The sequence below is a fragment of the Somniosus microcephalus genome, chromosome 24 (assembly GCF_052327205.1).
Source record: "Somniosus microcephalus isolate GS21.2 chromosome 24, FLI_Smic_1.0, whole genome shotgun sequence".
Taxonomy (NCBI): domain Eukaryota; kingdom Metazoa; phylum Chordata; class Chondrichthyes; order Squaliformes; family Somniosidae; genus Somniosus; species Somniosus microcephalus.
Window position 1 is genome coordinate 9,186,376 of NC_141010.1, and position 21,669 is coordinate 9,208,044.

The 21,669-nt window shown below is 42.4% G+C and overlaps 1 protein-coding gene across 1 annotated transcript in view; it reads left to right on the top strand.

The window, feature by feature from the left end:
* Nucleotides 1-21,669, top strand: part of LOC147101028 (rho GTPase-activating protein 23-like) — a 248,723-nt gene that overhangs the window by 215,793 nt on the left and 11,261 nt on the right. Inside the window, exons 22-24 of the mRNA XM_085966192.1 lie at nucleotides 6,411-6,452; nucleotides 7,543-7,648; nucleotides 17,947-17,978. Coding sequence (XP_085822318.1) covers nucleotides 6,411-6,452; nucleotides 7,543-7,648; nucleotides 17,947-17,978 — 180 coding nt within the window. The remainder of the gene's footprint in view (nucleotides 1-6,410; nucleotides 6,453-7,542; nucleotides 7,649-17,946; nucleotides 17,979-21,669) is intronic.

The following is a 21,669-nucleotide window of genomic DNA, read 5'->3' on the forward strand; positions in this document are numbered from 1 at the left end:
AAGGCATTTGACAAGGTGCCACACAAAAGATTATTGCTTAAGATAAAAAATCACGGGATTGGGGGTAATATTCTGGCATGGATAGAGGATTGGCTATCTAACAGAAGGCAGAGAGTTGGGATAAATGGTTCATTCTCAGACTGGCAATCAGTAACCAGTGGTGTTCCGCAGGGGTCAGTGCTGGGTCCCCAACTCTTTACAATCTATATTAACGATTTGGAGGAGGGGACCGAGTGTAACATATCAAAGTTTGCAGATGATACTAAGATGGGAGGGAAAGTAGTGAGTGAGGAGGACATAAAAAACCTGCAAGGGGACATAGACAGGCTAAGTAAGTGGGCAGAGATTTGGCAGATGGAATACAATACTGGAAAGTGTGAGGTTATGCACTTTGACAGGAAAAATCGTAGAGCAAGTTATTATCTTAATGGCAAGAAACTGGAAAGTACTGAAGTACAAAGGGATCTGGGGGTCCTGGTGCACGAAACTCAAAAGGTTAGTATGCAGGTGCAGCAAGTGATTAAGAAGGCCAATGGAATGTTGGCTTTCATTGCTAGGGGGATAGAATATAAAAATAGGGAGGTATTGCTTCAGTTGTACAAGGTATTGGTGAGACCGCACCTGGAATACTGTGTACAGTTTTGGTGTCCATACTTAAGAAAAGACATACTTGGTCTCGAGTCAGTACAAAGAAGGTTCACTCGGTTAATCCCGGGGATGAGGGGATGGACATATGAGGAGAGGTTGAGTAGATTGGGACTCTACTCATTGGAGTTCAGAAGAATGATAGGCGATCTTATTGAAACATATAAGATTGTGAAGGGGTTGGATCGGGTGGATGCGGGGAGGATGTTCCCGATGATGGGTGAAACTAGAACTAGGGGGCATAGTCTTAGAATAAGGGGCTGCTCTTTCAAAACTGAGATGAGGAGGAACTACTTCACTCAGAGGGTGGTAGGTCCATGGAATATGCTGCCCCAAAAAGCTGTAGAAGCTACATCATTACATAAATTTAAAACAGAAATAGACAGTTTCCTAGAAGTAAAGGGAATTAAGGGTTACGGGGAGCGGGCAGGAATTTGGACATGAGTCTAGGTTCGGATCGGTCATGGCCCTGTGGGTAGCGGAGCGGGCCCAGGGGCCGTGTAGCCTGATCCTGCTCCTATTTCGTGTGTCTAATTCTGTTAGATTCAGGAGATGGTTCTGTGATAGTAGATTGGTGGTTAGGATCAGATCAGCCATGATCTTATTGAATGGCGGAGCAGGCTCGAGGGGCCGATTGGCCTACTCCTGCTCCTATTTCTTATGTTCTTAAACAAGTACTTTATCTCTGTCTTCACGGTAGAAGACACAAAAAAATACCGGAAATAATAGGGAACCATGGGTCTAGAGAGATTGAGGAACTTAAAGAAATCAGTATAAGTAAAGACATAGTACTGGAGAAATTAATGGGACTAAGCGGCGACAAATCCCCTGGACCTGATGACCTGCATCCTCGGGTTTTAAAAGAGGGAGCTGCAGAGATAGTGGATGCACTGGTATTAATCCTCCAGAGTTCCCTAGATTCTAGACCAGTCCCCAAGGATTGGAAGGTAGCAAACATAACCCCGCTATTTAGGAAAGGAGGAAGAGAAAAAACGGGGAACTATAGGCCAGTTAACCTGACATCAGTAGTAGGCAAAATGCTAGAATCTATTATTAGGGGCGTGGTAACAGGGCACTTAGAAAATAGTAATCTGATTAGGCAGAGTCAGCATGGTTTTATGAAAGGGAAATCGTGTTTGACAAATCTGTCTGAGTTTTTTGAAGATGTAACTAGTAGGATGGATAAGGGGGAACCAGCAGATGTAGTGTATTTGGATTTTCAAAAAGCATTCGATAAGGTGCCACACGAGGTTATTACACAAATTAGGACTTATGGGATTGGGGGTAATATTGAGGATTGGTTAGTGGACAGAAAACAGAGAGTAGGAATAAATAGGGACTTTTCAGGTTGGTAGGCTGTAACTAATGGGGTACCGCAAGGATCAGTGCTTGGGCCTCAGCTATTTTCAATCTACAATTAATGACTTAAATGAAGGGACTGAGTGTAACGTATCCAAGTTTGCTGATGATACAAAGTTAGGTGGGAAAGTAAGCTGTGAGGAGGACACAAAGAGGCTACAGAGAGATGTAGACAAGTTGACTGAGTGGGCAAGGACATATACAATGTGGGGAAGTGTGAAGTTATCCACTTTGGTGGGGAAAAACAAAAAAAGCAGAATATTTTTTGAATGGTGAGAGACTGGGAAATGTTTGCACTCAGAGGAACCTGGGTGTCCTTGTACATGAATCACAGAAAGTTAACATGCAGGTACAGCAAGCAATTAGGAAAGCAAATGGTATGTTAGCTTTTGTTACAAAGGGATTAGAGTATAAGAGTAAAGATTATACAGGGCATTGGTGAGACCACACCTGGAGTACTGCGTACAGTTCTGGTCTCCTTACCTAAGGAAAGACATACTTGCCCTAGAGCGAGTGCAACGAAGGTTCACTTGACTGGTTCCTGGGATGAGGGGATTGCCCTATGAGGAGAGAGTGAGTAGACTAGGCCTATATTCCCTAGAGTTTAGAAGAATGAGAGGTGATCTAATTGAAACATTTAAAATTCTTAAGGGGCTTGACAGGGTTAATGCTGGGAAAATGTTTCCCCTGGCTGGGGCACCAAGAACATGGGGTCACGGTCAAAGAATAAGGGGTCGGCCATTTAGAACTGAAATGAGGAGAAATTTCTTCACTCAAAGGGTTGTGAATCTTTGGAATTCTCTACCCCAGAGAGCTGTGGATGCTCAGTTGTTGAGTATATTGAAGACAGAGGTCGATAATTTTTTGGGAACGAAGGGAATTTAAGGATATGGGGATAGTGCGGGAAGATGGAGTTGAGGTAGAAGATCAGCCATGATCTTGTTGAATGGAGGAGCAGGCTCGAAGGGCCAAAATGGCCTCTCTCTTGCTCCTATTTCTTATGTTGTTCTTAACCTGCATTGCCTGAATTCTGACAAGGCCAGACTCCCACTGCCAGCAAAGTTTACTGTTTTGATCTCCAGTGACTTCAGAGAGTTTAACTGAGCATAGGAGTTGATTGCATATCGTGTACAGTAATGGGAAAGAAATTAACCAGAAGCAGGGGGCACCTGCTCAAGTTTAGAAGAATTCTGTGACCAAGGAACCTTAATGGGAACAAATATATAGCGTATATATAAAGGACAATGTTTGGTGTGCTGAATACTATCGATATCCATTAGAATCTTTGGAATGTGGTGTCTCTTTGAAGCACTGACATTTCAATTAAGTTTTGACACAATAATAACTAATGAACTCATAAGGTTATTGATTTTAACTAATTTACTGAGTTGTTGCTCGTGTCTGGCTTCGTCTCTCGCTCTGTTAAATTTACTAATACAGGAAACTTTGGTTTATCCGGAGGTTGTATGCCCGGAAACCTTGATCTAACGGCAGAAATCAGCAGCCGTTTTGGTTAGTTTTTTTTTCTTCTAGCATTTTTTTTTTAACTGTCAGGCTCTGGAAAGCGTCTCTGTAGCTTAGCAACAGCTTCAGAGACACTTCCAAGGTACGGGCCGAGTGTTTACAAGCTGTTGCTAAGCAACAGTGTTTGTTGTCAGATACGGAGATGAAAACCTCCGTATCCTTCAACATTAGCGCTGGTCTATCCGGAAGTTTTGATAGATCGGCAGCAGCTCGGTCCCGTCGGTGCCGGATATCAGAACTTTTCCTGTACTGTACAGAGTAAATGCTCCTCTGCTTGACACTAATCCTTCCAGTGTTTCAATCAGTGGTGTGATCAGCCGTCATCCAGAATCATGGCACTTGTGGATTGTAGATGGGCCACCTGATATTAAAGCTTAAACTGGTAATTTCCCAACCCTCCCACCAGAGATGAATTCCAAAATTTGTATTAAAACCTGATAAAACCCTTAAACAAAATAATGTTGCGACAACAAGACTGCTTCTCCCTCACCATAAACGGGTGGGATGATGTGCAGATAGCAGCATGTCCCTCTCCTTTGGAATATTTAATTCTAATTCATTGATTCAGTTCACCACCCGATGTGGCATTGAGCACAGTGTGAATTAAGGTCCACATTTTCTGATTGTGAACGTTTTGTTGTAATTTTGACCATTATGGCCCCGATTTTCTGCCAGTCGTCGGGCGGGTTTTCAGGCAGGCGGGGGCCGAAAATCGCAGGAATAGGGGGTCGCGCCCCCCCCCCCCCCCACGCCTGATTCCCCGCCCCGTCTGACTTTCGAACCGCCGTTTCTCTGCGACCCGAATCAGTCCCGCCCGCCGCTGGCGGGACTGGCCGTCCGGACCCTAATCACCAATTATTGGCATGTTTAATGCCATTTTAAGGGGCCCTTGCAATTTTCAAGGGTTCCCCACACTAAACACGCCTGCGGGGAACCCCGCTGATGAAACCTGCCGTGAAGCTTGCTGGCTTGCTTGCTCTCAGCTGCAGGTCATTCGGGAAAGCTGTGATTTAATCGGAGAGCATTTGTATGTTGAAGGACCTTGTTGTTGCAGGCTTGATGCTACTTCTTCAAGGCTTAGGCACAGCTGTGGAAGGTTGGAGCCTCACACACTTCTCCAATGTGATCTCCTGGGAAGCCCCTCTCGCCACCCTCACTCAGCGCTTCCTCAGCGGAGGCATCTATCAGAAGCATGGGACGCCTTTTTTTCCTTCCCTTCTTGCCATTAGAGGATCTCCAGCAGCAGAGGCGGCAGCAGCAGAACCAGGAACAGCAGGATGAGCACCAGGAGCACCAGGCTGCTGCTCACTCACCTGAAGCTGCACAGGCCAGAAGGGGCCAGCGCTTGGAAGTGGCTTGAGAGCACCTTGCTGCGCTTTAGGGGGCCATGGGGACCCGTATCTGCACTGGCAGTCCTACTCGGAAGGACTTCCGTGAAGGTCTGGTTTCTCTGTTCAATAGATGGCCAACGCTCCTCAAGAGATGTCATTCTCTTATGAGCACTCACCATGTTTCCCGTACCCTGGCGAGTTATCTCCTCCATGGGGGTTGCCAACCTTTCCATGGTGTTGCGTTCATGCGCCAATGACTCCACAAAGGCTCTGCTCATGGTTGCTATGGACTCCTCCATTCGCTCCACACTCGCAGCAACCCTGGAGACAAAACCTGCCAGAGACTCCTGCATCTGTGCATGGAGATCCATCACCTCTTCTCTTGCGGATGGACCCAGAGGCAGAGGGTCGACATGCAGCGCAGCTGAGCTGAGCTGGCAGAGTCCTGCGCCTTCCGACGAGGACTCTCCACTGCTGTCCCTGTCTCCAGAATCTGCTGAGGCTCACTTGTGAGCTGTGAAACACCAGGTGACAACACTACTCTATGTCCCGAAGGTCCCCCCGAGGTGTGAGTGTCTGCGCTGGTGCTGGGTGCGCTTACTTCTGCTGACGCTGCGCCCTCAGAGGTTGGAGCTTCCTCTGAGGAGTCTGGCTGCACAGCCTCTTCCTCCTCCACAGTGGGGACGGGGGCTCTGGATGGTCCTGTGGGGGAGTAGAGGAAGGAGTTAGAGATGTGATGCCAAGGTTACATGCACATTCGAGTTGACATCTGCTGACACCTGCATCCATGCAGCCTTGGTCTCAGTGGGAGGCCTCTTCCTGCCTGACCTAGGGAAGAGGACCTCCCTGTGGGCCCTAACCCCATCCAATAATGCCTGCAGTGAAGCTTCGTCAAATTTGGAGGCAGCTCGGGGTCTGGCACTGGCCACAGCTGCTGCAGGCTCCTCTGCCATCCTGAATGGTTCATTTGGAAGCCAACTGAGGAAGCAATGCTTGCTGTGGACCTTGAAAGCACCACGAATGATGACATCATACTGTGGGGCTTTCTGACTAGAAATGGACAATTAGCAAGGCTGTCCACACGCTGGAAATTAATTGGCCACTTGAGGGAAAATTGCGTGCAGCTGGCTGACCATTTTTTTCAGGTCAGAACCCCACATTCGGGGAATCCAACCATTTCCCACACAATCCACAAAATTGGGCCCTATGTCTCCAACAATCAGCTGGCCTACTTTCATGTATTCTTGATGTCGGACTCCAAAAATTAGTGTTTAAAACAAAAAAATGAAGAGTAAACAATAATTCAGACGTGATTCCGCCAAGAATGTTTTCACGGTCTGGAGTGTTGTTTAATTTTTTACTAACAGTAACTTCACATCTCTGAGTAGCACCAAAGGAAGTTTTTCTATATTAATGGTGCTTTCTAAGTGCAAGTTGTGGTTGATCACTATGTGGCACACGAACCCCTTTTACCTTTCTGCTGTGTAAGTGCACCAATGCATGCAGTTTATTTGGGTTACTTCTGAAACCAGTATGTTTGCATTTTTTCAGTATGATTGGTTTTTCAATGAAGACCGGGACATGGACGAAAAAGTAAGTGCTATTCTATCTAACTCCTAGGCATTAGGCAAGATCTGCTTTCATAAAAATACATGCAATATATGGGTGAACTAGAAGAGAATGCTTAAGGAATTAATTATAAGATAAGGAAACCTCTAACTGAATGTGATTTAGGGAATAATGACCTCGCACTTAATAAATGGAACATTTGGAAAAGAAGTGGAGAGGTTCCTAATGTAATAGAGGGGAACTGGTATCAGTAAAGGCAGACGTGAGATGAAAATGGTCTGAGCAGCTCCTGTACATGGGGCCTAAATAACTTGTCAGTGAAATTAACAAAGAAATCCCAAACCGAGCAAAAAATACTAAAATAAACCCTTCCAAACTTGTAGGTGTCACATGAAAAACATCCAGATGGCAAAGAACCAGAGGTTTATTGCACAGAAGGAGGCCATTCATCCCATCATATCTGTGCTGCGTCTTCACTATAGCAACCCAAAACTAATCCTTCTGCTTTGCTGTCTTCCCATAGCAGTGTATCTATTCTGCTTCAAGTCGTTGTCCAATTTACCGTAACAGTTATAATGGTGTCTTCCTTAATTACTTTCTGTGGTAAAGAATTCCATGCTCCAGCAACCAGCTGTATAAAGAAATTTACCCTCATCTCTCATCACTCTCTGATCATTTTAAAATCAATAACCAGAGGAAATGGTCTTTCCCTAGTCACACTATTCACCCTATTCACTCCATCATAGTTTTAAATTCTCAATTAAATCTCCATTGGCTATGAAGATCTAAACGATCCTTATTTAATATTAATTTGTGCAGTGGGTTTCATCAATAGTTGCCTAATAGTAAGGATCTTTTAGAGGTGAAAAATTGTCCTTCAGGTAGAGCAGAGTAATGCTGACTTTGTCTCTCTCCTCCTGTCACTTTCTGAGCACCGAATAACATTGTTCTCATGGAGAAATCTATAACGAACGTGACAATTCTGACTGACTAGAGATACATGAATGCGAGCACCCTTGATAAGACAGATGTAAATATTTGCAACCAAGAAACAATGTTGAAAACAATATTGAGACAAAATAAGTTTTTTTTTACATTTATTTTGATGTTCTAGGCTCCAGTTGACCATGTAGGTAATACAGAGTTACAACCAGTACCAAACATAGACCATCTGCTGTCAAACATTGGGAGAACAGGAGGAGCACCAGGAGATATGTCAGGTAACAGAAAACTTTCAATACTGTATAACCCTGACTCTTCCAAACTGATGTACTGTGCCAAACTATAGAGTGGAAGGTACCAGATCTGAGATATGTGTATGTCTTAGAAAGGTTTCATAGTAGTTTCAAGACATTTCCTTTTCAACTTTGCTTTATTTTGATGGTTGTATAAGTAGAGTAGCTGAATAAGATTTAAGATCGACAGGTCAAAGTAATAGGTAGGTTGATTTCTTGAGCAAAATGTCGGCTTGAGTTCTTGAGTGGCACCTTGCTGTTTGTGCTGAAGAATGTGTATCATTCACAAGTATCAACAGGAAATTCCATTGGTTTTCGATAGCACAGTAAGATGTTCACAGCCGAAATGTATCATGGGGATCTGTTTCCATTCATGCCTGAACCTATTTTCTCATGTATTATGGGTATCTTAACAAGATATCTAAAGTGACTCAAATAAGACAGAGGCTCACTCTTTTGTTCAACTGTTTATTTTGACACATGATTTGGCATGGCCTGACATCTTATAACAACACTGTGCAAATTCCTGCACACACGAGACTTGCTGTCCATGTACAGGTATTTTGTATAAAAAGTCTCAGACAGTGAAAATGCCAATTTCTATGCAAACCTGAGCAATAAATTACTTAGCCTATTTATTAAATAGGGAGTGTTTCTAACAAATTGCTTCAAACAAATTGCTTCAGTTAAGCTGTAAAACTGTAATATACTGTATATTATTGGGATATATTCATATGTGGTCTTCAAATATTTCCTGAAGTCACAGGGAATGGGTTAAACATCCAACATTCAAGCTCACTAACCAATGTATGCCTGATGACTTTAGTCAGTTCCCAACCAGCTGATACTGAATCTCTCTGCATTGGTATCAGGCTGTCTGTTTGTCTGTCCTTGCATTAGCATAATGATCTGAAGAGAAACTGGGAGACAAAAACAACTGCTCATCTTCTGCCTGGTCCTGATACTGCCAGGATTCCAGCAGTAACACCAATGGATAATCACTTTGTTACACACAGTGATCATTGCTGTTCCAAATTTCAGCTGAAAGTCGCTCCTGACCAGGCTTTTTTTTTGTCACTGATGAAAATATAATGGCCCAGAAATTCTGTTCGCAGCCCTCCCGCGGGCGGAGGGCTGCGATCCTGAAAAATCTGCGCCTGGACCGGAGGGCTCCCGGGAGGCGCAGAATTCCATTGATGTGGCTCCTCAAACTGCCGGCGCGCAGTGCTTGCGTATCCCAGGGGCGCACTAGTTCACAGCGTCCCTGGGAGCACGTGGGCCATGGGGAGCCAATCGGAGCAGGGAATCCCCATTCATAGATTCGACAGGAAGACCTGTCAAATCTATGAATAGAGATCAGCCCCAAAACATAAGTATTAACTATTTTAAACAAAAATTTAAATTTTTGAAAAAAATAATTAAAGTTTTTAACGAGGCTAAAAATAAACTTACCTTTCTTTAAAGTATTTTAAAATGATAAATCTGTGGAAAAATTTTTTTACTTTTACTTTCTTCACCTCTTACCTTGTTAAAAGTGGGCCTTGCGCTGAGGAGCTGCCGGCTGTACGCCTGCTTTTCCAGGCGCAGCTGTTTCAGACTTACCTGGACTGAAGCAACTGCTAAATAAAACGGAAGTTGCAGCCGTACGCGCTGCCTCTCCGGCGCAGGCATTTGAGCTGCGAAGACCTTTCTCCTTTGAACGGAAGTTCCGGTTTCCAGTGCATGCGTAAAACCGGCACTTCCCTTGGCCCTACGGGTGAGTACACATCGCATACACACCCGTAGGGAACAGAATTTCAGGAAATGATTCAGTTGCAGGAATAGCCACAGTTCTACTTATGTGTGGCATGTACTATCAAATGTACTAATTACAGAGCTGGCAAAGTCTCCTTAGGTGATTTTAAAACAAGCTGGCTGATGGCCCAACTATTACCTGTCGTGGGATGTGCTGCAGACTGAAACAGTCCGGGTTCAAATTTCAGCCTTGGCTGCTATTCGCAGTTGGGCCTCCCTCGGACAAGCTGTGTGGGCTGTCGGATGCAGCACTGCGGGTTAGGTAAAGTGCATAGCAAACAACCATGCAGTCCACTGGAGTGATACTTCAGCCGCCAACTGGCTCACCGGTGCCCACACTCGCTCACCGGTGCCCACACTCACCCACCTATCTTGTCAGCCAGAGTCCATGGTGTACTCCTGAGAACCTACAAAAGGCAGAAAGTAGAGACAAGATGCAAAACTTAGTTTAAAAAAGGAGGCTATCTGCATTAACCAGTCAAAGCATCGAGAGGATACTTTATGAAGACCTGTGAGATATTACCTCAACAATGAGCTGACCTGATCATTCATGAAAAATAAAGTCATGAGTCAGGGTACTTGCTATGTTTAGGGTACAGTCTGCTGTTATTTTGAAGGGCTTTTTTTGCACTAAGAAAATCTGAATTATTAAGGAATTGAAATAACACAGCACAGGAGGCTTTTTAGCACTAAAAAAATTGGATTATCTAGTGATTCAAATTAAGTGACTTTGAATTAACAGGTGTAGACTGTAAGTCATATGCCACAGGTTTCCATAACACAGTCTTGTTAATACATTTAAAAACTAATTAGGCAAAAAGGAAAAATTGTTGGGCTAATGAAGACTAAAGGGTGCAGAATAGCATCAGCGCTGATCTCATATAAAGGCTTAATATTCTTGATCCAAATTGCTCTGTTATTTTAATGGAGGCTTCAGCTAGTTCAAAATAAACAAAATAATAGCTGAATCAAAATTGTGCAGAGGGGGATTTGGAATGAGCATTCGGATGAGATCAGCACCCATCATAATTGTGGCTTTGGTTCTATGTCAGCTAGCGGTAGAATTAATGTTAATTGGGTTGTGGGGTTTAGGCTGTTTATGTTTTGAACATTATTGTCAAAAAAATAAATTTTCAAACAATAAATGGTTCCACTAATTAGTACACTGATGTTTGCATGAAATATGATTCATAGTAATGGCACTGCATGTGATGTATAATAATTTATATCAAACTGTGAATTACAGGAGTGATTTTTGTGACCTATTTGTTCATTTAAGCAATTCTAATAATTCAAACCAATATTATAAATTTTCAGCAGAATCTGGTATGGTGGCTGATGAACATTCAGGCTGTCCAGAGATGGGCTATACAATGGTCTGAAAATGATTGCATCAAAACAGGCGCCGTTCTTTGTTTATTTTGTGTGTGTTCCTTTGAGGTTTTTCCTACATGTGCTCTTCTAATAGGTTGACTCTGCTAATGAATGACTCTGTCAATCTCCATCATGTCCGTTATCACTGAGTGAAACAAACAAAATTCCATTAGTTGAGTTTATAAACACTCTTAAGTTTAAACCCTCGATTGAGCCACCAAGCTGCAGTAGCGTTTGAATGGTATGCCTTGAATGTGGAAAACTTAAAAAAATTAACATTATGCCCAGTCGACAGTTGAAATTTCCAGCTGTTCTTTTAACAAAGTACAAGTGAACAAGAAGTCAAATTTAAAACCCAGCTTCCTGATAACAGAATCATATCGATGGATTTAAATCTATTGGAAGGCTAGTGAGCGTAAGAGATTAGTATTGTCCCAGTACAGTAAAATCAGGTATATTAGTATTTAATGTTTTAATCAACTTGCTTTTATATAGCGCCTTTAACATAGTAAAACGTCCCAAAACCCTGCCAGTATAGAGTGTATTTTATGCTATTGTGATGCAGGAAACAAGTGTGCCTTAGACAGCAGGTGTTATGGAGACCTCAATAACAGAAGACAAAGCAGCGAATTCTGTATTTTTAAAAATTCATTCTCTAGATGTGGATGTTGGTGGCAAAACCAACATTTATTACCCATCCCTAGATAGAACTGAGGGGCTTGCTTGGCCACGTCAGAGGACAGTTAAGAATCAAACACATTGGTGTTGAGTTACATATAGGCCCAGACCGGGTAAGGACGGCAGGTTTCCTTCCCTAAAGGACATTAGTGAATCAGTTGGATTTTTACGACAATCTGACAGCTTCATGGTCACTTTCCAGATTTTTTAAACTGAATACAAATTCTCAAACTGCCGTGGTGGGATTTGAGCTCACGTTCTCTGGGATATTAGTCCAGGCCTCTGGATTACTAGTCCAGTAACATAACTATTACAGTATTGTACCCCTTTTTTCCTGTCTCTTCATTTAGAAAAATATAATTTCAAAGTAGAATAGGCTACAAGGTTTGTAAGGTAAATTTTTGACAAAAATACACCAGATGATGAGATGATGAGATGGAGCCCGTATTGCCCAGCATGGTGAGGGGACAAATGTGGCGCTTGCACTAGGAGTAAGGATTAAAGCGGTAGGTGGGTCAAGCAGGAATACCCCTTCTACCCATTACAGAAGCGTATTGGTACAGAGCTCCCCTCCCCGTCTCAGCTGGCAAATATCATGTGTCGCAGAGAAACCTAAATAGGAATTTAGGTCATTTGGGTAATTTTTTAATTCACTATTAATATTGTTTAACGGTATTTTGGTTGAGCTGCTTGCACAATTAGCTCATTAAGTACAAGAGTGCAGAAGCCTTAACTTTCAAGTTGCACACAAGTGATAAGGATGGTGAGATTAAGGAGTCGTGGCTGATTTTTTTGCTATTTTTTCCAATTTCCTCTCACTGATGGCTGTTTTCTTACAATCTTTCTACTGTCTATTATTCCTAAAGCGGACCTCGTGGAGAAATAAACCGGGTATGATTTGGCTCCTCTGTTGCAATGTTCAGCTAAAAAGAAACATTTGTTTGTCATGAAGGGGGAGTGGATTAGACTTGGGTTTGTGCGTGATCTGCAATATTCTGTGCATCCCCAGATATACAAAAAGTACAAATTAATAAAGAGCATCAACTGACCGGTCCTTAATCTTGATTTAAAATAAAAAGAAAACTGCATGTAGAATTTTTTCACCAGAATTTGCTTTTTAGTGGCTGGTTATACCAAGCTTATGCCCCATAGAGTATGGTTTTCTATTGTACATGTAAGATTTTAACAGAAGCCAAAACACTTGCATAGATTCCAATTATGAGTGCAGTAATCCCCCTAAATATTCTAAATGTTGGCCTGTTTGGGATTTGACCCAGGTGGAAGCTCATTCCTGAGTCTAAAAAGCTGCAAGTTAACTTTGTACAGCTCACACATGAATGTGACTGACTTGATAGTCGAGGCTCTGGCATCCACACCATCCAAAATAAATTGCACACATATAATCGATAGAAAACTGAAACGTGCCGTTGCCTGTGTAACTCGGGCCATAGCTGTGGAATTTTAATTGGCATTTTTGGCGGGCAGGAAATTAAATGCCACAACTCCCTGCCTCCCACCCGCTCGCCAAAAAAAATAATGCATTTTGAAAGTGGCAATTAATTTTCTGCATTTTTTTTGCATGCAGTCGCACAATTACCCAAAATGGCATCTGACAATATTTTCTGCTGTCTTCACCTAAATTCAGATAATTGGACCAATCTTGTCATTGCTCTTTATAGTTTGTAAGCTGCTGGTGGTGTACCAGATTGTATTCCAGAGCGCGCGTCACCTCCCACTCTTTCTTATGACTACAGCTACAGTTACCATCTTGTGCAGAGTGTAAACTATACTATTAGAGTTATAGGGTTACTTATTGAGTTGTCCAAAACTGTTCTTTCTCGAGTCTTGGTACAAATCAGAACAAAAAGGATGCATGCCGTGTCACTAATAACACAGTACCTGCAGATAATTGCAGTGAGAGCCATACAAAGCTATGTACGTCTTCACATTTGAATGGGCCTACTTGTTGCAGGGCCATGGCACGGGCCAATGAGATCCTTGGGGCAGGAAGAGTAACTGGCATTATGAATTGTATTAAGGTAGTGCATGGAATCAGTGGGAGGTAGAGACAGTTAGATTCTGGCCATTAATGGACACCTTTGGGAGCCCTTCAGCTGTGAGGGCTTGCAATGGATGGGTGGTGGGTCTGCTGTAAGGAGGCCATGTCTGCTGATGCTTCAGCCCTATAGAGAACTGCAGTAGCATTTTTCTTCCACGTCCAAGATTGGGAGGTTCTATCAAAGTGTAGAAGAATTGGGGATTGCTCCTTGTTCTTGGTGTTTGTTTCACTGTGAATCACGTTTTGCAGAATATTGTTGAGGTACAAAATTAAAATGAACATTTTTTGGTTGGGAAGTGTTCACAAACCTAGAAAAGGTTTTGATAATCTGACTGCATCAATAAATATATACAGTATTTAGTGAGGGTGATAATCGGGCAGTCCACTCATGAACTTAGCACAGGGAAATCTTCTTGCTGCAGCATGTTGCAGACTTGTAAAGCTCTAGGCTAGAAATCACTGCAGGAGTTGTCAACATGGGAGTAGCTGATAGTTACTGCTGTGTCAGCCACATACTTTTCAGGGATGTTATTTTGCCTGATTGACTTAAAAGGGTAGATTTTAACTGTCATCGCCGGGTAGAAGGCTGACGGTGGTGGATCGACCGCTCGCTATACGTCCTGCCTGATTTTCCTTTTCCATTGAAGAGGATGGGCTGGGTATATAATGGGCGGCCAATCTGCTGTCCCCAGTTTTCCACCTGCTGGTGAAAGTTAAAATCGACTCCAAATATTCCATTTTTTTCAACTTAAAATACATTCAGTACATTTTAAATGATCATGAAGTAGCCATTTCATCCCAAAATGCACCAGACGGTACTATTTTTAAATATTTAGGTTACACTTGGATGTACCAATTCAACATTGCCTTACTTGTAGCAGTATCATGCATTGTGTTTGAGCATTAAGCCTCCTATAAATTTGTTCTTCAAGATATCAAAAGTGCAGTTAAGGAAAAGGTGATGGAGCAGAATGTTTCACTCTGCTTTTGGTGGGCGGATTAAAAGTTTAATTCGTTATATTTGATTACTTGGACCAATCCTTTTAAAGAGGCATATGTAGGTTTATAGTACTTGTGGAATTTCGGTTTTTAAATAAAAGTATATAGTTTGCACTCTGCCGTAATTCCATCATTTCTCCACGTTTCATACTCCACTCCATTCTGTCTTTCTTGTTTGCTGTGTGGACTCTTGATATTAACACTGTTGGTTCTGGCAGCAGCTTTGCTTTGTGTGACCAACATTTCATTGCCTGATCTTGGATCCTCTAACCTTGAAACAGTATTTGGGTTAAGTGATAAATGAGCTGCTTAAGCAAGCAACTTGCCAAAAGATGTATTCTCCTGTACGAAATAAATCTTTTATCATCCTTACTCTATGGTACAGTAAAATTTTAATGTATCACGGCGGGTCCCTGAGATCTTGGTTAGTTTGTCGAGGAAAGACTCCAGAAGCGACCACGTGCCTCCTAACAAATGAGGAAAAGTCTGTAGGTGAATTGCCCTGGTTTCTCTTACAGTGGCCAGTCACAGACCTAAAAGTGAGGAAAATAGTTTGAAATTTTGGAGGCGAGTAGTATAAATTTAAAAATTAATACTGTGTTAATTTAACTTGTGTATTGAGAAGTTAAATGATGCACTTAAATGTGGAGGACGTATAGAATATTTTGTGTCTAAGGAGAACGTCTCTTATAGTGTACTGTCCTGTAGGACCTGTGGAACATATTAAAATACTGCATTAGCCATTTTCTATGAGCTCACTTTTACATTGCTCACTGAGGGTCACTATGTGCAAAAATACATTGCACTGCTAGGCAGTACCTTCCAAAAGGCCTAACAAACCTGAATGCTACGGCTCTGACAAATATTCACATGAACAAATTCTCCCCCCGCCCCTGCAGTATCGTAACAAGCTTCTGACTCCGTAAAGTTTCTTACAACTTTATGCATTGGAGATATTTACCTCCATTTATATAGTTTATTCTCGAGCCCCATCCTTCTCTAATAAATTGCTCGGTTGGACTTTGTAGTTCATTGAAAATTGGGAATCAGTAAAGATGTATACTGAGGTAAGTAACTTCAAATAATGCTATAAAGTTGTTATATAAATAAATAATAAACTTAATTAGGAATTTTAAATATACAAGTTAATTATGTTTATGTTAAAGGCTGGGGAACTGGGTGGTTGTGAGCTAAGACATTGTATTTCCCCCAGGACCTGAGTTTGAATCCAACCTAGACTGACGGGACGAAGTTCCCTGGCTTCATCCAGTTCGACTGGCTTTAAGGCTCCTATGTGAAACATGTTTTCAGCACGTGCCTCCTAACAAATGAGGAAAAGTCTGTAGGTGAATTGCCCTGGTTTCTCTTAGTGGCCAGTCACAGAACTAAAAGTGAGGAAAATAGTTTGAAATTTTGGAGGCGAAGAATAAATTTTAAAAAAATACTGTGTTCTTGGTGGACATGGGCCCACAGCACAAAACTACCAAACTCTGTACTAAATTGGTAGCCTCATTCAGAGAGGCCACAAGATGGCTGATGTGGCATATTGGCATAATATGTTCTCTTTAGTTTGGGGCTGATCTACAGTTAGGGTAGGGTAAAGTAGAGGGATGTTTACCCTCTATTTAAGTGCGATATCTAACCTAGATAGAGTGCTTGATGCTGACACTGAGTGCCTGAAATGGAAAGCGTTCCATTATCCAGTACAAAATTCACATTATAAATGTACAAGTACGTTCTTACAGATTTATTTTTCTGAAAGAATAGTTCACCTCTTATTGACGGGGTCACCGGGTGTATTAATGGGGAAGGATATTTTGATTTCCAGTGATTCTTCTGATTCTTTGGTCTTAAGCAAGGTATAGCTGATGGTTAGGGCTTGCACAGTGCAGAGAGCTGCAGTGGCACTTGGTGCTGCCCTTGGTCTCTCCATTCTTTTGTTGAAGTCCAGCTCGGGGAGAAGAGGCAAAGACCTTTTCCCAACAATGAATGTCAAGCCCATAAACGTAATGAGATCTGGCTGTCTGAACACAGCGATTCTGTGAACAGGTCAACAGCATGTGAACTTATTCACCTGTAAAAGTTCTGTGTGGCATCACTCCTACTGCACATTATGGTCTCAGAAATACACTGCCATTATTACAGTGTATCAGGTGGATGGGAAACGTAGCAGCTGATGTCTGACTTCTAGTGAATTAGTGAGTAAAACTGTCCTAGTGAGTAAACGTCCCTTATTTCAAGATCTCAGACGATCTTGGGTTTGGAAGAAAAGAAACTTCACCTAACATTGCAGAAGGACTTAGATAATAGGATGGCATCGTATTGTATTACATTGAAGCTCCGACTCATTTCATGATCAAGTGGGAGGATGCTTACTTAGTCTTACCTGGGGTAGGGGCCAAGTGGAGGCCAGTTATTTCCCAGCAAAAAGAGGAAAGGGGAAGGTGAGAGTCCAACAAGGCCCCATCTCGCACGCGTCCCCTTGGCCAACTTGAGTGGCATTGGCAAAGCCTGGGAGAAGATCGTGTGTTTGCCCTATTATCCAGGGGCTGGTGCATGTAAGAAGACAAAAGGAAAGAAAATAAATGGATGTCTCACCAAAGACTATTGTAGATATTGGGGAATCACTCAGCTAGACCTTACCTCACCTGAATGGTAATGTGTTGCCTCTCACTGGAAGTGAAGCACTGTGCTGGTGCCTGTTGCCTTCAACATATGAAATTTCAGTAAATTCTTCCCCAGCAGTCAACAAATGAGCAGTATCTATATTAATAATTAATAATGGTTACTTTCTGATGGGCTTGGCTGAATGTTATGGAGTTAATAATATGAGTGGTTGTTGAACAAAGTCACTTACACATAATCAGAGATTTGCATTTTCAGGTTTTGCTTATTGCATGTTTTGTAGAGAAGAGTTAAGGATGTTATGGTAAAAATGGCTGCATCCAAATTTCTTCAACCTCCAGGAATCCTTTCTTAAAACACAGGTGTAGCATCTGGTTTCTTCTTTCCACCTGTCTTGGTGGCTTAAATTAGTTTTTTTTGGTTCCGATAATTAAACAAAAACAAAAAACTAACATCTTCAATGTCAACCGTCTGTGGTCAATTTCTTTCATCTCGTTCTCCAGTTTTAGGGAGAAAATCCTCGATTGTATTAGCAAAGCAATAAATACTGAAAATGCAAATAGATACTTTTAATTTTGAAGTTCATTGCCATGCTGTGATCGCCATGTTGCAGAGAGCGCTGCTTTATTCGTGGCCTGTTGTCACAGCTGTGTTTTGTCATGTGATCCTAACCCTTACCATTAACCATGTTACAGTGATAACTAATAGGCTGAGCAGCCCCTAACATGCGCTTTTGTTTTTGTTGAACTTACAGATTCAACCACTAGTGATTCAGCAAAGTCTAAGGTAAGGACTAAAATTTTTGGAGACTTCATTTATTCACCTATTTTGCCAGCGACTGTGGCCATTGCTCCTGAACATTCCTCTTTCTTTTCCTAAGCTCTAAATATGCCAACTGACATGCTGTAGCTCTTCCATGTATCCTAACTGTATTGACATTCGGAGCAATCTCGCTGCCCCTAACTCACCCTTACAAGGAGCTCAAAGCTATGAAATGTCTTAATGTCTTCAGTTCCTTCTATAATCTGCAGGCTTTTAAAACCTGAAGTTGGTGTCGCCAAAGCACCACTTCTTGATTTCTCTCTCTGACTCTCGCCAGCCTTGATGGTGCCCTGCACGTGGGTCTTTCTTCTTCATAGGGCTTTTCTCGATTTAAAACAAAAAAGTACTCCGCATTGGTAAAATGCACGGTGGCATAGTGGTTAGCACTGTTGCCTCACAGCACCAGGGACCCGGGTTCGAATCCGGCCTCGGGCGACTGTCTGTGTGGAGTTTGCACATTCTCCCCGTGTTTGCGTGGGTTTTCTCCGGGTGCTCCGGTTTCCTCCCACAGTCCAAAGATGTGCGGGTTAGGTTGATTGGCTATGATAAATTGACCCTTAGTGTTAGGGGGATTAAATACGTGGGGTTACGGGGATAGGGTGGGATATGTGTTGGTGTAGGGGTTACGGGGATCGGGTGGGATATGTGTCGGTGCAGGCTCGATGGGCCGAAATGGCCTCTATCTGCACTGTGGGGTTTCTGTGATTTCTGTGAAGTTCAACTCAGGAGGAATCAATAATTGGAGTTAATAAAATACTTTCTCAATAAGAGTGATAATATTATTACACTCTTTATTCCAATTGATTCATGCTGGAAAGCTGCCTTTAGATGACTTGGTTTAGGTGGGGGTCGGGGAATAGCTTGGACATCCTCTGCTGTAGCATCAGCCAACTAGGACCAAGAATCTCATACTAGTAATCTAATGGGACCAAATACACATGTACTCAAAAGAAATTAAACTGTCATTTGTTTAATGAGCTTTTTAATCCATAGAGAATTTTTAAAACATATGCTTCAAAGTCAAAACAGTTTTCTGTACTATCCCTGGTCAGCCATAAGATCATTACAAATGAGAGAAGCCATTCAGCTCATCATAGTTCATCCATTCAGAAACTCCCCCTATTTTAGCCCTTAATAGTTTACAATAAATGCTCGATTCAGGAACTGTTCCTTTAGATTGGAAAATTGCGCATGTCACCCTGCTATTTAAGAATGGCGAGAGAGGGAAACCAGGGCATTATAGACCAGTTAGTCTAACCTCTGTTGTCAGGAAATTGCTAGAGTCTGTAATTAAGGATACGGTGACTGAACACCTCAAATTTTCAGTTGATCAGAGAGCCAGCATGGATTTGTGAAAGGTAGGTCATGCCTGACGAATCTGATTGAATTTTTTGAGGAGGTGACTAAAGTAGTAGACAGGGTTATGTCTATGGATGCTAAAGTCCCACATAAGAGACTTTAAGTGTTCTGTGTTGGGGCCTCAACTATTCACCGTATTTATTAATGACTTGACAATGACATAGAAAGTCATGAATCCAAATTTACCGATGACACAAAGATAGGCGGCATTGTAGGCAGTGTAGATGAAAGCATAACATTACAAAGGGATATCGACAGATTAAGTGAATGGGCAAAACTGTGGCAAATGGATTTCAATGTAGGCAAATGTGGGGTCATCCACTTGTGACCTAAAAAGGATCGAACAGGGTACTTTCTAAATGGTGAAAAGCTAAAAACAGTGGATGTCCAGAGAGACTTGGGGAGCCCAGGTACACAGATCATTAAAATGTCATGAACAGGTACAGAGAATAATCAAAAAGGCTAATGGAATGCTGGCCTTTATATCTAGAGGACTAGAATACAAGGGGGTAGAAGTTATGCTGCAGCTGTACAAAACCCTGGTTAGACCACACCTGGGGCACTGTGAGCAGTTCTGGGCACCACACCTTAGGAAGGATATATTGGCCTTGGAGGGAGCGCAGCGTAGGTTTACCAGAATGATACACGGACTTCAAGGGTTAAGTTACGAGGAGCGATTACACAAATTAGGGTTGTATTCCCTAGAATTTAGAAGGTTAAGGGGTGATCTGATCGAAGTTTTCAAGATATTTCTGTGATTAAGGGTAACAGACAGGGTAGATAGAGAAAGTAACTCCGCTGGTTGGGGATTCTAGGACTAGGGGGCATAGTCTAAGAATTAGAGCCAGACCTTTCAGGAGTGAAATTAAGAAACACTTCTACACACAAAGGGTGGTAGAAGTTTGGAATTCTCTTCCACAAACGGCAATTGATGTTAATTTTAAATCTGAGATTGATAGCTTTTTGTTAACCAAAGGTATTAAGGGATATGGGCCAAAGGCAGGTATATGGAGTTAGATCGCAGATCAGCCATGATCTCATTGAATAGCAAAACAGGCTCAAGGGGCTGAATGGCCGACTCCTGTTCCTATGTTCATACAGAGATCTATGGGTGTAGAAAATTTGGAACTCTCTTCCCCCAAAAGGCTGTGGATACTAGGACAATTGGAGCTTTCAAGACCGAGACAGATAGATTTTTGTTGGGTAAGGCTATCGAGCAATATGGAAGAAAGGCGGGAAAATGGAGTGGAGCTGCAGATCCGCATTGATCAGATTGAATGGTGGAGTAGGTCCAAGGGGCTGCATGGCCTACTCCTGTTCCTAGTGTTCCTAATGTTCCTAGATGGTAGATTTCAAATAAAAATCAAATTTTATTAGTCTTAGCATAATTTATTTTAGTTTAGTGACCTATAACTAATTTGAATAATTATATTTACTTTCAAATTCAAGATAAGTGTCAGAATATCTTAGTATTTTTGCAAAAGTACCCCCCAAAATGAATTCTGCTGATGAGATATTTTCATTGGTTGAAGAATTAAAGCAAATGTCACTGTGCGTATTAAAGTGCCAACAAACCTCAGTGTGTAAATATGCTATGGGTTGCACCAATGAGTCCCATAGACCAGGAAAAGGTCTCCGCTTCAATTTCTGGTCTCTGAGCTACTGTTTTTACTCTATTTTGTTCTGATTGAATAGAGTTGACTTTGCTAATAACTGGTATTAAATATTGGGAAGACCAAAGCCATGGTCTTCAGTCCCTGCCACAAACTCCGTTCCCTAGCCACCTATTCCATAACTCTCGCTAGCATCTGTCTGAGGCTGGACCAGACTGTTCACAACCTTGGTGTTATATTTGACCCTGAAATGAGCTTATGTCCATATATCCGCGCCATAACTAAGGCCGCCTATTTCCACCTCCGTAACATTGCCTGTCTCCATCCCTGCCTCAGCTCATCTGCTGCTGAAACCCTCATCCATGCCTTTGTTACCTCTAGACTTGACTATTCCAACGCACTCCTGGCTGGCCTCACACGTTCTACCCTACGTAAGCTTGAGGTCACCCAAAGCTCGGTGGCCCGTGTTCTAACATGCAACAGGTCCCGTTCACCCATCATCCCTGGGCTCACTGACTTACATTGACTCCCAGTTGAGCAACACCTCGATTTTTAAAATTCTCATCCTTGTTTTCAAATCCCTCCATGGTCTCGTCCCTCCTTATCTCTGTAATCTCCTCTAGAGCCCCACTAAACCCGCCCCCATCTTCCCCCCCCCCCCTTTCCCCCCGAGATTTCTGTGC